The 13,712-nt window shown below is 42.2% G+C and overlaps 1 protein-coding gene across 5 annotated transcripts in view; it reads right to left on the reverse strand.

Annotated features, from left to right (window-relative positions):
- The window catches only part of MEGF10 (multiple EGF like domains 10), a 185,900-nt gene that overhangs the window by 155,396 nt on the left and 16,792 nt on the right, over positions 1-13,712 (reverse strand). For 2 of the 5 annotated variants that reach the window (XM_069591639.1, XM_069591636.1), the window contains exon 1: positions 12,220-12,297. The exons of 2 other annotated variants lie outside the window; for them this stretch is intronic. In XM_069591639.1, the coding sequence (XP_069447740.1) occupies positions 12,220-12,268 (49 nt within the window). In that variant the 5' untranslated portion in view covers positions 12,269-12,297. Of the gene's footprint in view, positions 1-12,102; positions 12,142-12,219; positions 12,298-13,712 lie in introns of those variants that run through there. One more of the 5 variants, XM_069591637.1, reaches the window with a different exon arrangement.

A 13,712-nucleotide genomic window follows, 5' to 3' on the forward strand; every position in this document is an offset into this window, starting at 1 on the left:
GGACTTAATTGAAGTTTGTTATTCTGTGAATTCATTTAAAAGCCCAAGGCTTTCTTTTCATTGGCATTCCTTTATTCTCAGTATGCGGCCCTGCTCAGACATGGCTGCATTTGGTCATGATTGCTGTGCATCCATATTCATCTCAGCTGCGGGCAAAGGGAGGTGACCATGAGCATATATTTGGGAGTGGCAAAGAGAGAAATCAGGATGTGTTGAGATTCAGGCAATATAAGGAATGAAGGAAGGTACAGGAGTCAGGGACAAAGGAACGGTGGAACCAAACTCTCAATGAGCCTTTTGCTGTGCCTGCTGCTGCTAAGTCACTTCAGTCGTGTCCAACTCTGTGCGACCCCATAGACAGCAGCCCACCAGGCTCCGCCGTCCCTGGGACTCTCCAGGCAAGAACACTGGAGTGGGTTGCCGTTTCCTTCTCCAATGCATGAAAGTGAAAAATGAAAGTGAGTCTCTCAGTCATGTCCGACTCTTAGCAACCCCATGGACTGCAGCCCACCAGGCTCCTCCATCCATGGGATTTTCCAGGCAAGAGTACTGGAGTGGGGTGCCTAGAACTTGGGAAAAGTTGAGTCCCCATGGCTGAAGGGTACAATTCCTAGGGCCTTTCTGTATGAGTTGGTAGAGAAACGCATCTCAGCAAACTTCACCAGAAAAACAATATCTGGAACACACTGTAACAAACCCTCAGCAATTAGCAGATTGCTACAGTCTATAATAACTGAAAAATCACCACACTTCAATGAGTTCATGAAATGAAATATAAAAAGTTTAGAAAAGGAAAAGGTTAATATAAAATATTTATTTTTCTCTTTCTAACTTACTTCACTCTGTATAATAAGCTCTAGGTTCATCCACCTCATTAGAATTGACTCCAATGTGTTCTTTTTACAGCTGAGTAATATTCCATTGTATATATGTAGCACAATTTCTTTATCCATTCATCTGTTGATGGACATCAAGGTTGCTTCCATGTCCTAGCTATTGTAAATAGCACTGCAATGAACACTGGGTACATGTCTTTTTCAATTATGGTTTCTTCAGGGTATATACCTATTATATATGGAATCTAGAAAGATAGTACTGATAATCCTATATCCAAGGGAGCAATGGAGATACAGACATAGTGAATAGACTTGGTGACACAGTGGGGAAGGAGAGTGGCATGAATTGAGAGAGTAACATGGAAACATATACATTACCATATGTAAAATAGATAGCCAGTAGGGTAATTTGCTATGACACAGGAAGCTCAAATCCAGTGCTCTGTGACAATCTAGAGGGGTGGGATGGGGTGGGAGATGGGAGAGAGGTTCAAGAGGGAGGAGACATACATATACCTATGGTTGATTAATGCTGATGTTTGGCAGAAATCAACACAATATTGTAAAGCAACTACCCCCAATTAAAAATAAATAAATAAAAAGCCATTCAAACCTAAAAAAAGGGAAATGTTATAAAGCAATTCAAAATATATACTTGAAATATAGAAAGTAAAAGATAGGGATTCATATACTTTTAGGCTTAATTTTGAGAACTCTCTAAGGTCTTCGATAGTGTCTGATGAAGTGTCTATCAGACACTACAAGCAAAAGAACACTCCGAACGCACGTGTGTGTTTGTTCATTACCCAAATAAGGAAAGAAAGTGAGAAGCACAGGTGGACATTAATGCACATCAAATATAATGTTAAGAATAAACAAATAAATAAACTGTAACATTAACATCGATATAGACAGGTTTCATGGTGAATAATACCTTTACTTTCAAGCAGATTCTAATAACTCTTTAAGGGCAATTTGGACCAAAAAGGCTCGAGGTAACTGAACTAAAGCCATGTGTTCTGAACTCTGCGGGACTACAGGCTTTTCAACTTGTGACATTTTCTTTAATCTCTTTCCTTCCTCTGTTCTTCATCTTTTAAACGTTATTTCCTTTTTGCCTTTATCATAAATACCCTTCCTTGACTCTTTAATTTCAAAATCTCTAATAGCAGTATCTTCACTTTATCATAAATATTGGAAACTACAGACAGCAGAAAGCATTCAAGATTAAGTTGACCCTATCATACTGAACACATTAATTTCCTTCTTATGAAGATATCCCTATAAACTATATTACTGTCATTTGTTCAAGGTTTTAAACTTTCTAATCATTTAATTTTAAAAGGAAAAATAAAATCTAATGAATTTAAAGTATACATGAAGCCTATCTCAATTGAAGAATCTATGGAGGATGGAAACAGTTTCCTGCATGGATTATATTTTTCTTGCCCTGCTAATTTGAAAGGGTCTATGATTCATTTCTATGATTCCCTGTGGTGACCATGTACGCCTCCCTAATTGTCTGAAATTCAAACCATTACATAAGCTTCCTGTAGACTTATTTCTCTCTTTGCAATAATTTATTCTCTCATCCCATGTCTAGTTAACAATGTTTCCAGGACATAAGCAAAAGTATTTTTTACGCTTCTCACTAAAAACTGCAGAGAAATCTCTGCTGGAACCAACTCTCCACATCCTTCTTCTGGTACAGGAAGTTACCTTGGGCTGCTGGTCATCTTTTCACATAGCCAACCCCTTCTCCTCAGTTAGCTACAAACTCCTCAAATGCAGAGCTCAAGTCACTGTCTTGTCTTTCATTCCACATCTCTTTAATTTATACTACTCTCCCCATCTGCAAAAATACAACAGATGTTCAATAAACGATTGTTAACTGAAATAGGTCAAAAGTTGGGGCACACAGCATTCACACTGCTGAGTGATCTGAGAGGCTGATGGGCAGTCAGGGGATTGTATCCTGTGAGTCACAGACAGTTGATATGAGTCTAGAGGCTTCGGGGGAGAGATTAATAAACTGAGAATGGGATCCATACCTGAGGAAAACAAACCCCTGAATAGTTTTGAGAAACCATCCCTGAAGTGATACGTTCCACCAGGAGATGGCGCTTTAGCTCAGGACCTCTCTTGGCCAAGTTTCCGCTTCGTTCAAAAGGTGACGCTATGAACTTATAGAAACATTTACCCAGCAATGGAACTTATAGAAACATGAATTCTGTCATCCCAGTTCTTGCTGTTGTTAGGGGAAATATAAGGAAACATATTAGAATCTTATTTAAAGAAAAGTTTTGCTTTTCCAGCAACTGTATAATCCTAGAAACAGTGTTTTTCCTTGAACCACAGGTCTTTCCTACTATACCTAGGAGGTCTCACTTTTTGATGCAAGGTGTACATAGAGATGGTTTCTAAAAATAGATTTAATGTGGTAAGGTCTGAGTTTCTACATGCCTACCTTTATATTTGGCAAAAATATGTTTGGCATCAATGGTAGAAAATGTCTAAATGGATAAATGCGGTAAAAAAAAAAAATATTAGATGACATTTGAGGAAACAAGGGGCTTTCCTGGTGGCTCAGACGGTAAAGAATCTACATGCAATCCGGGAGACTCAGGTTCAATCCTTGGGTCCAGAAGATCCCCTGGAGAAGGGAATGGCAACCCACTCCAGTATTCTTGCCTGGAGAATTCTATGGACAGAGCAGCCTGAAAGCCTATTTAGTCTATGAAGTCGCACAGACATGACTGAGTGACTAACACATTTTGAGTAAACAAATATGGACTGCCATTAACTCTGGTATCCCTTTCCATTGATGTTTGTGTACAAATATTAAGTACACACAAGTTGCTGGTTCAAGGTTAATCAGATGAGCAGGTCAAGTTTATGCTTTATTAATACCAAGATTGAAACTAAATTAAATCCTGACTTTGTGCTATGAATCATCTGCTTCACAGGGTTAGATTAAAAGAGCTGAATTTCAGAATATAATCAACTAGAAATTCTCTTGGAAATACCCTGAAAAACTCAAAATTATGCATTAGGAGACACAGAAATGAACCAATAATTTTATAAAATGGGATCCAGGGCCTTTTCAAAATATTGAAACATCTCTAAGCTTATGGCCACCTTGGATTAGAAAGAAACAAAAAGTCATCTCCATGATATAAATGCTGTTTTCAAATCTACACTATCTAAGAGCCATGTAGAAACGTATAAACAATGAGCAGTGTTTGGCTGTCTTTCCCAAGAGCACCAATAGACCCAGCTCTAAACAATTCAGGAAGTGCTCCAGAGAAAGTTTCAAGCCACATTTTCTTACTCTTGAGGACACTTTTTCTACCTGTCCCTAGTTACTAGATTCATTTTCTCTAATAATGCGCCAGACTCATGATCATTATTAAAAAAGAGAGAAGGAAAAACAACCTTAATGACGACATTTGCCTTATAAACTGCCACAATCAAAGACAGAAATTTTCAGATGTAATTAATTATTTTCCAAGATAATTTATCTTATTAAAATATGGTAATTTACCATGGTTTCAGGTTATTTGAAACCTTTCTGGGATTGAAAGCTGAAGTTAATTTCTCGCTATAAACAGCGTAATTTGAACTGAAGATAGTCAGGGAGCATTTTATATTCACACAAGCACATAAAAGCTAAAATTGTTTATTCATATCCAAGGTACTTTAAGGAATCTGACGGTACCCCAGGAATCTGCATACGCTTCAGTACTGGAGTGCAAAGGGAAGATCAAAAAGGACAGAACCATCCTCCCAAAACTGATCCAACCTGTGCTGGCTGGATCCTAGGCTGATAAGGACTTAGGAAGAAAGCCCTTGCAAAGATGTCATTTTTGACGACATCAGGATGCCCAAATCAAAAATCAGTGGGATTGGAGGCTTAATGAGACACTTTGTTATGCCCTGCAATAAAAAATAGAGACGGAGTTCTTCAGGCTTAATTACCACATCTGTTATTAGGCACTTTACCGTGATTGACTGGAGTGTATGTCGGACACAGTGCCAAAAAAGCCTCCCCATGAAAGCAGCTCCTCGCTCGCTGCCTGAATGGCAGCAGCCTCTGTTACAACCAGGATTTCCATGGCCAACAATCACAGCCTGGTGTGCACAAGCCTCTGTGCCAGCTGAAGGCACTTTTCCCTGGTGCCAGTTAAACTGGAAGCATGGTCTGGGCTGCTTGCTCTGACTTCTTTTTTTCTCTCTCTCCTGTGGACTCCATTTCTATCATGCTCACCCAAGGCCCATGATAAACAACAGGCCCAGTGGGGAGAGGAAGGAGCAGGGCGAGACCAGGAGGGCCCAGCTCTGGCTCTGCTGTGGTCCTACCTGCAGCCATGCACATTAGGAGCTCTGATGGGATCCTGCCAATGAAGTGCATTTATTAGTTACTGAGCTAATCATGACTTGAAAACATGAATCTAATCTGCAAAACCAGGATGCTGTTTTCTCAGGACCCCTAGATCCTTGGATGCCTTGCACCCCACGAACCAACCACCAAATCGAATTTTAGGAATTTATCATCTCATTCTGTAATCTTTGCAAGCCCATGGATTGTAGCCGCACCCCCTCCCCCCTGCACCTCCCACCCCCCACCCCAGGCTCCTCTGTCCATGGAATTCTCCAGGCAAGAATACTGGAGTGAGTTGCCATTTCCTTCTCCAGGGTATCTTCCAGACCCAGGGATCAAACTCGGGTCTCCCGCATTGCAGGCAGTTTCTTTACCATCTGAGTCATTGGGGATTTCTAACATATATATTAGAGAAACTTAAAGCCATCTCTCTGTGTCCCCAGTAAAGCTGTTCAGATTCTTCTAAGTCTGTGTATGGAGGTAAGTGGGCATCTACTAATTAAACTGCAATTCATTTGAAAACAGCTGCCTTTTAAAAATATGTCATCCTTCAACTTAAAACTGCAAAAATCCAGACACCCACAGCTGTCTGTATCTCTAAATCAGATTACTGCACAGGCAGAAGCACTGGGACAATTATTAGCACAGAAAACCATTCTTCAGACCAGACATAAATGCAGGAAATGTCTTACCCAAACACATGCCAGGTAGGGAAACAAACAAACACTCACCTAACCAGAGCTGTCTAAAGTAAACAATGGCCCAGTGCTAGAGAAGTTGTGTCATATGGTTGTAACGTAAGAGATGAGAAAAAATTACAACATATATACCTTGTAAATATTCTTCTGGAACAATCAAGTATAAAGAAGAATGTCCTTGAGGCCTTCTCTCGGTGTGTTTAATTTGCTCTTAGAGGATGAGATTATATAAATTTATGATGCACTCCCCAGTTGCATTTTTATACCAAGCAATACCCATGGTGTTTCGGGTGTATGGTTACTCTCAATGGTGATCTGTGCATAGACTATAACTCAGAAATAACAGTGAATGAACTATGAGAAGTTGGCAAGCAGGAAAAGGACTTTCTACTCTATTAGAAAAATCAGAGCAGCATTTAATAAAAATAAAAGGAATGTATGGTTTTCTGAAAAGGAATGAACATTGATAAAAGTCACTGTCTATACATTTGGAGGCATTTCAGATATGACATGTTCTCTGCCTTGGGATGGAAACTGTCAGTTCCCTAGAGGTTCACCCATGATGCCTGCCCACTTTTCAGCAATTTTTTCAACTTATGAGGGGAGGGAGGAAACGGGCTCTAGTAAACAGACCTCAGACTTCTCAGACATTTCACTGTTGCACACTTCCTGCAAGTCATGATTGCTGAAGAGCCCTCTCACATTCCTCAGACTTCTGAAATGTGGCCTTTCTCTCCTCAATCCCTATAATATAAATGACTGAGGCTCTTTTTTAAACTAAGCCTTTCCCTTATTCTCCTTTCTGTTTATCCACAATGAGCTTTTGTGATCCCCTAAGAAAAGAAGAGAGATAGTAGAGCAGGGTGGAAGTGGAATCAACCAATTGTGAAATTATATAAAGTCTACTCTGACAGCAACAACAAAAAGAGAGTGATTTCAAAGCAACATTCATTCAAAAGATAAAATTATACAACTAATGGTTTTTGTGGTATTACAGAGTAAGAAGCTATACATTAAAATATCTAAAAGCAATTTGGCAATAATTTCTCAGATATGATACCAAAAGCACAAGCAACAGAAGAAAAACGAGGTAAACTGGACTTCATAAAAATTAAAAACTTTCATTTTTAATCAAAGGACATTAGCAACAGGGAAAAGGCAACCCACACAATGGGAAAAAATATTTGCAAATTATATATCTGATAAGGGATCAATATCCAGACTATTAAAAACAAAGACTCTAACAACTTAGCAACAAAAAATTATTTAATTAAAAATGGGCACAGAACTTGAATAGATATGTCTTTAAAGAAGATACAGTATTGGCCAATATGCACAGGAAAAGGTGTTCAACATCACTAATCACTAGGAAAATGCAAACTGAAACCATGAGATACCCCTCCACATCCATTAGGATTGCTATTATCAAAACATAAAACAATAAAAAACCAGAAAATAGCAAGTGTTGGTAAGGATGAGAAGAATTTGGAAACGTGTGCATTGTTGGTGGGAATGTAAAACATTATGCTGCTGTGGAAAACAGCATGGCTATTTCAATTAACTAAAAAAATTAGACATGAAATTGCCATATGATACAATTCCACTTCTAGGTATATACTCCAAAAGATTTGAAAGCAGTGGCTCAAACAGATTTGTATACCAATGTTCACAACAGAATTATGCACACTATCCAAAAAGTAGGAGTAATACAAATGTCTATTAATGAAGAAATGGATAAACAACATGCAGTATATTTACACAATGGAATATTATTCACCCTTAGAAAAGGACGTTCTGACACATGCTACAACATGAAGGAAATGGAGACATTACACTAAGTGAAACAAGCCAGCCACAAGAGCATAAATATTGCATGATTTCCCTTATTCTAGGACTGCAAGGAGATCCAACCAGTCCATTCTAAACGAGATCAGTCCTGGGTGTTCTTTGGAAGGAATGATGCTAAAGCTGAAACTCCAGTACTTTGGCCACCTCATGAGAAGAGTTGACTCATTGGAAAAGACTCTGATGCTGGGAGGGATTGGGGGCAGGAGGAGAAAGGGAAGACAGAGGACGAGATGGCTGGATGGCATCACTGACTCGATGGACATGAGTCTGAGTGAACTCCAGGACTTGATGATGGACAGGGAGGCCTGGTGTGCTGCGATTCATGGGGTCGCAAAGAGTCGGACATGACTGAGCGACTGACCTGAACTGAACTGACTGAGGTACCTAGAGTAGTCACACCAGTAGCCAGAAAGTATAGAAAGGCGGTGGCCAGGGGCTGGGGTCACAGGGACATCGGTATTTGCTGTTTGATGGGTGCAGAGTTTCCACTGGGAAAATGGAAAGGTTCTGCAGATGGTGAGGCAATAGTTGCACAACGACAGGAGAAAACTTAATGCCACACAACAGTACACTTAAACACAGCAAACGCAGCACCTCTTTTATCACAATTTAGAAAAAGAAGAAACGAGAACTAAGCCAAGTTCTAAGGAGTGAGTAACAGATACCTGCCCAAGAGGTAGGGACTTCTTGTTTGCCTTTCTTTTTGCACCTGTCTGCACGATTTAAACACACATTGTGCGTTCTTCCACAGATCATGGGACCCTAAGCCAGTCGCTAGAACTCAAGGGTAGAAGGGGGGAAACGTCAGTAACCCAATAACAACAGAGGGATCCTGTGTCTGTTCAGCACCACCATTGCCTTCTCTGCAGGATTAGGGGTGCAAAGTGTCCCCTCTCTGCTCTCCTAGAGAGCTCTAAACAGAAGACGATTCCTCCGGAACCCACCAACAGAAGCCAAAATAGACAATTTAGCGCGCGCTCTCTCCACTTTAAGCAAATGAGAACCAAAGGGCATCTTGCATTTTGAAGCCCCTGTGCCTGTCAGAATCCCGGCTCTCTACCCCTGTCTGCCTGAATTCAAAACTCCATTTCGCCCGTTTAACTCGCAATGAATGGACTTAGGGATGCGGACTGGTGTGCATGTCTTACTTTCTCGGAGAAGTTATTAGGAATTTGAGGTTAAAACCGAGTAACTTGCCTTCCTCGATTTCAATTCTAAATTCCTCCACTTGGATTTTCTGGGTCAAACAAAACAAAGTAGCTTTGCTTTGGAGTTTTATTCCCCTCCACCCCCGCCAACTCATCTAATAACTAATGAAGTTAAGATGACACAAAACAATGCTTTTTTGAGTGCAGAATGCACATCTCAATCCCTTCTGGCAGGTACTCCTACAGAACAGTTGTTATTTATAATACCTATAAGGGAGAGAGGAGATTAAAAGATCAGGTCCCACTGTACTTCTCCACAAAGCCAGCCACAGCTGTATCGGGGCTTCGGAGCAACTGGTCGGCAAGGAGACAGCAAGCCTTCTGTTCTGCAGGGTCTGTTCAGGTCACCGCATGTGGCGTGGATTAGACAGTCCCGGGTCTCTGTTACCCAGAGGGGCAGGACTGGCCTTTCCACTCCACACTTCTGAACTAGGGCTCTGTGCAGTCACCAGACACTCTCTTCACAGTCTCATGGGGAACAGTAGCAGATATCAGATTTTAAACGCTAACAATTTCTTTTCTTCTTTTTTTTTTAATGTATGTGTAGATTTTTTTTTAAAGAGAAACAGAAAGCACATTTGTACCTGTTTTTCCTGAAGATCTGTCATAACAAAGTAGAAGAAAATACATCCATCATGGATAGAAGAAGGTAGTTGAGATTTGGTGTGATGTTAGCCTTAACTGAGGACTTTGCTAAAGTCATGCTTTAAGTTCCACATTTTGGGGCCCAGCTGTGCAATAACCAGAAGCCAGTACGGAGGAAGAGTCCCCAGGAAGGCAGCCATCCCCAGACTCATCCCAGGTTCCTCCGGGGCAGAGAAGGGACGGGGAGCAAGCTCTGTGAGCCACACAACCGTGCTTCCTGCATTCGGTGTTAAGCCCCTCAGACAGCTCTGCTCGCTGCCAGCGCTAAGCCCTCACCCACCTTAGTCTCACCTGCCCGTTCAGCCGTACCCTGCACTCCAGACTCGCCCCAGAGGTTTCCTGGTCAAGGTTGTGGCATTGCAAAGGACCTTTCTGACCTCTTCATCTCATCAATAAGAAATCAGGCATGAGACAGTTTTTTAGGCACCTACGATCAAACAGTGGTGGATTTAGATCTCAAGTCAAGAGCTCCAGGCTCCAGATGCATTCACTGACCATCCTACTATTCTGGACCACCTAGCAGGGCTCTGAGCATGCTCCCGTACTCTAGAAGTATTTGCTTATTTCACTCAAGGCCATGCAAGTGTGTGTGTGTGTGTGTGTGTGTGTGTGTTAGTCACTCAGTCATGTCCGACTCTTTGCAACCCCATGGACTGTAGCGCACCAGGCTCCTCTGTCCTTGGGATTTCCCAGGCAAGAGTACTGGAGTGGGTTGCCATTCCCTTTTCCAGTGTGTGTGAAGATAGATAGACAGATAGATAGATACAGATTAGTGACACTAATCTTGAGATTCACATCACCGTGTATGTGTTTCATTGGCACCAAGAGGAGAAAGCACAAAAAACTACCTCAAAGTGATACAGTTCTAAAAGTGGGCAGCTACACTCATGAGTAATGCTGGAATTTCAAACTTGGGTGATCCCACCACCTCCCACAACTCAGCATGAAGTACATTTAAGGTAAAGCTCGAACCAAATCAATGAAGTGAAACTCTTAAAAGTCCCTCTCTCTTTAAGCAATTTTGCTTCATCTGGACTTCTCTCCCCTAACCATGGGGTTCCCGCTGGGCCTTCAACAATGATCCTGGGGCCTGACTCTGACCTCCCACAGGCATCTTCACTTTCCCAGCTGCTCAGCCGCCAATGACTGCAGCACACAAAGAATGAGCGGGACGGTCACTGCGCATGGCTTTTCCTCTGTGGGCACAGGAGTCAAAGCCTGGCGGAGGTCACCTCACATCTCAGAGAAGAGGCCACAGAAGAAAGCCCACTGTGGTTCCCCATAGGTTTGCTCTGCCTCGAGTCTTCCTTGTGGTGGATCCAACTCCTAGACAGACGGAGAAGCTGCTTTTGTTTTAAAGAACTGGTTCTTAGAACTCAGTGACAAAACTTGCCTCATTTCCAAAGCCCTGTGTTTACTGACTGACACTTTGTTCTGCAGATCTGCCTGCCAGGCCGTGGTTGCCATCCTCCTCAGCAGCAGAGCCTGACACATTCCCCAACAAAGGAAACAGACAAGGCTCAGCACCCACCGACCCATGCAAACACCGCGGTCTCCTCCTGTGCCAGGGGAGGAATCTACATACCACGCGGGCCCTAATGACATGGCCTCGTCTTCACACACAGTACAACCTAGCCAAGAAATGAAAAAGGCTCTTTTGAATTCTCCCAACTACACAAGAGCTTCCTCAGATCAAGCTATCAGAAATCTTCCAGGGATAGAGAACGTCCCTGTCTGCCCCGCCTGAACTCTGCAAATTCAGAAAGAATGGAGTTTTGTCCTTTAGGGAGGGGGCCGCACATAAGTACCCACTTCAAATTCTAAAAGCGAATTTAGGGGATCACTTTCAGAAGCTCTCTGGATGTCATAACAATACAATATCCTCAATCAAAGACAATTACGCTGGAAGGTGACAGTTGGACCTAGAGGGTTAGCTTATAGGATGATGATCACAATCATAAAAATTACTCTACAGCAGTGATGGGCTGCGGGGAGGCCCACGGAACCATCCCCAGCGGCTGCATAAACAAAACTACAAAGCATCATTTGCATCCTGCCTTGAAAAAAACAAGGCCAGGATTTTTTTTTTTTTCCTGCCCTACCTTGGCAGAGCTCCACATCATAAGCTTTTTGCTTTTGTTTTTGAACAGTGGAAGAAAAGTGCCTTTGCTCCAGGCAGGTCTTCACCAAAATAAAAGTAGACCATCTGGCTAGCTGTCCTGAGGAACTCTCTGCACTTGAGTTCTTGCCTGGGCTTAGGCAGAGTTCTCACCCTTTTGGAAGGAGGATGTCTTCTCAGTGGAAAGATCCACCTGACCTCTCCTGGCCCAGGTGAGGTGCTGTCTGGCTGGCACAGCCTCCATTCCTGACCCTCCCTTCACACTCTCACCACTTCAATTCGTCTGCCTCCTGTGAAAGGATAACTAGGAGGTCAACGGTTCAAAACCTGAAAGTCCAAAGCACAAACTGTCCATCCCTTCCCTCACCTCGCATCCTTCAGACAATGGTTCTCACTCACTCTTGACTATTCACCACTCATTAGCATCTCCAGCAGAAGAAAGATGAGGTCTTGGAGAAAGTTTCTCATCAAGCAATGATGCTACCTTGTGGGCTCACTGGTGCACAGTAGGAGACAAGGTCAAGATTATCCATTCAGTAGGATGGTGGGTCAGGTTCTCTTCTTCATGTTATTCTTCAATACCCATAGTTCTGAATAATCTCAAAATTAGGCCCACAAATGCTTGAGTTCCTATTCTATGAAAGAAAGAAGGAAAGGAAGGCAAGAAGAAGAGAGGGAGGAAAAAAGTAAGGGAGGGAATGGGAAGAAAAAAGAAAACGTTTACTTGTCTTGGTTTGCTCAGGCTTCCATATCAAAATACCACAGACTGGGTGACTTAACAATATAAAGTTATTTCTCATAGTTCTGGAAGTCCAAGATCAAGGTGCTGGCCAATTCAGGCTCACGGAGAACTCTCTGCCTGGCTTGCAGATGGCCTCCGTCTCACTGAGTCCTTGCATGATGGAAAGAGAGAGTTCTAGGGTCTCCTCCTCGTCTCGTAAGGGCACCAGCTCTAGATGATTAGGGCCCCACGTTATGACCTCATTTAACCTTCATCACCTCCTCACAGGGCCCATCTCCATATATAGTCACACTGAGGGGACAGGATGTCAACAGATGAATTTGGGGAGACACAACCAAGTCCACGGCATTATGCCTGACCATTTGGGGACCGCATGGTAAACCAGACATATCCCATGTGCTCAGGAAATTTATATTCTAGAATTAATTTATGCTAAAAGCAGAAGGGCCCTCAAACTTTATGCAGTCTTTTCCCACAAGCTCCAAGGATTACTTCTAGAAATATTCCAAGAAGTTACCTTCTGATGGGGGGCAAGGGCTAGCTATTTTACCCTAATTCACAGAAAAGGCCACAGGGGCACAGACAGCTGAGGTGGCCAGGGCACCTGTGATGAGGCAACATAAAGAAATTAAGCTCAAAGTGTGCCCCTATCTCCAGAGGGAGATGATACCATAAGCTCTGAGGCACCAACCACATTCCTTATCACTAGACTCCTAATACTGAAAGGGCAGACTCTGTCAGGCCAAGATGTTCAAAAAGACTTCGTGATTCAGTTTGCAGAAGGAACATTATTTGGAAACTTTTGTCCAAGCCAAGATCAGAACTGTAGCTTGTCAGAGAGAGGAACTCTACTGCTTTCCTGAATTCTGAAGGAAGAGTTTCTATGCTTATTGATTCAACAAGCTCAATATCCAAAATAGTACAGCATATAAAAGAGAGTGTAGACCCGAGGTACAACACACCAGGATTCCACAATAGCCTCACTGAATTAAAAATGGCAGTGACCTAGACAAATCCTTGAGTAGAAATTAATCAATTCAATACAATCAAGTAAAATTTACTGAGTGTTTACTATATACCAGATAAGTCATAAGTCTTTTCCATTTATCATCTCAATTAATCCTCATGAGTGCTCTCTGAGAAAGTTAATATTCTCCCTACTTAACTGATAAAGAAACTGAAGTCTGGAGTAACTGGCTCATGGTTATACATCTAGTAAACACGGAGCAGACCAG

The sequence above is a fragment of the Ovis canadensis genome, chromosome 5, assembly GCF_042477335.2.
Source record: "Ovis canadensis isolate MfBH-ARS-UI-01 breed Bighorn chromosome 5, ARS-UI_OviCan_v2, whole genome shotgun sequence".
Classification (NCBI taxonomy): domain Eukaryota; kingdom Metazoa; phylum Chordata; class Mammalia; order Artiodactyla; family Bovidae; genus Ovis; species Ovis canadensis.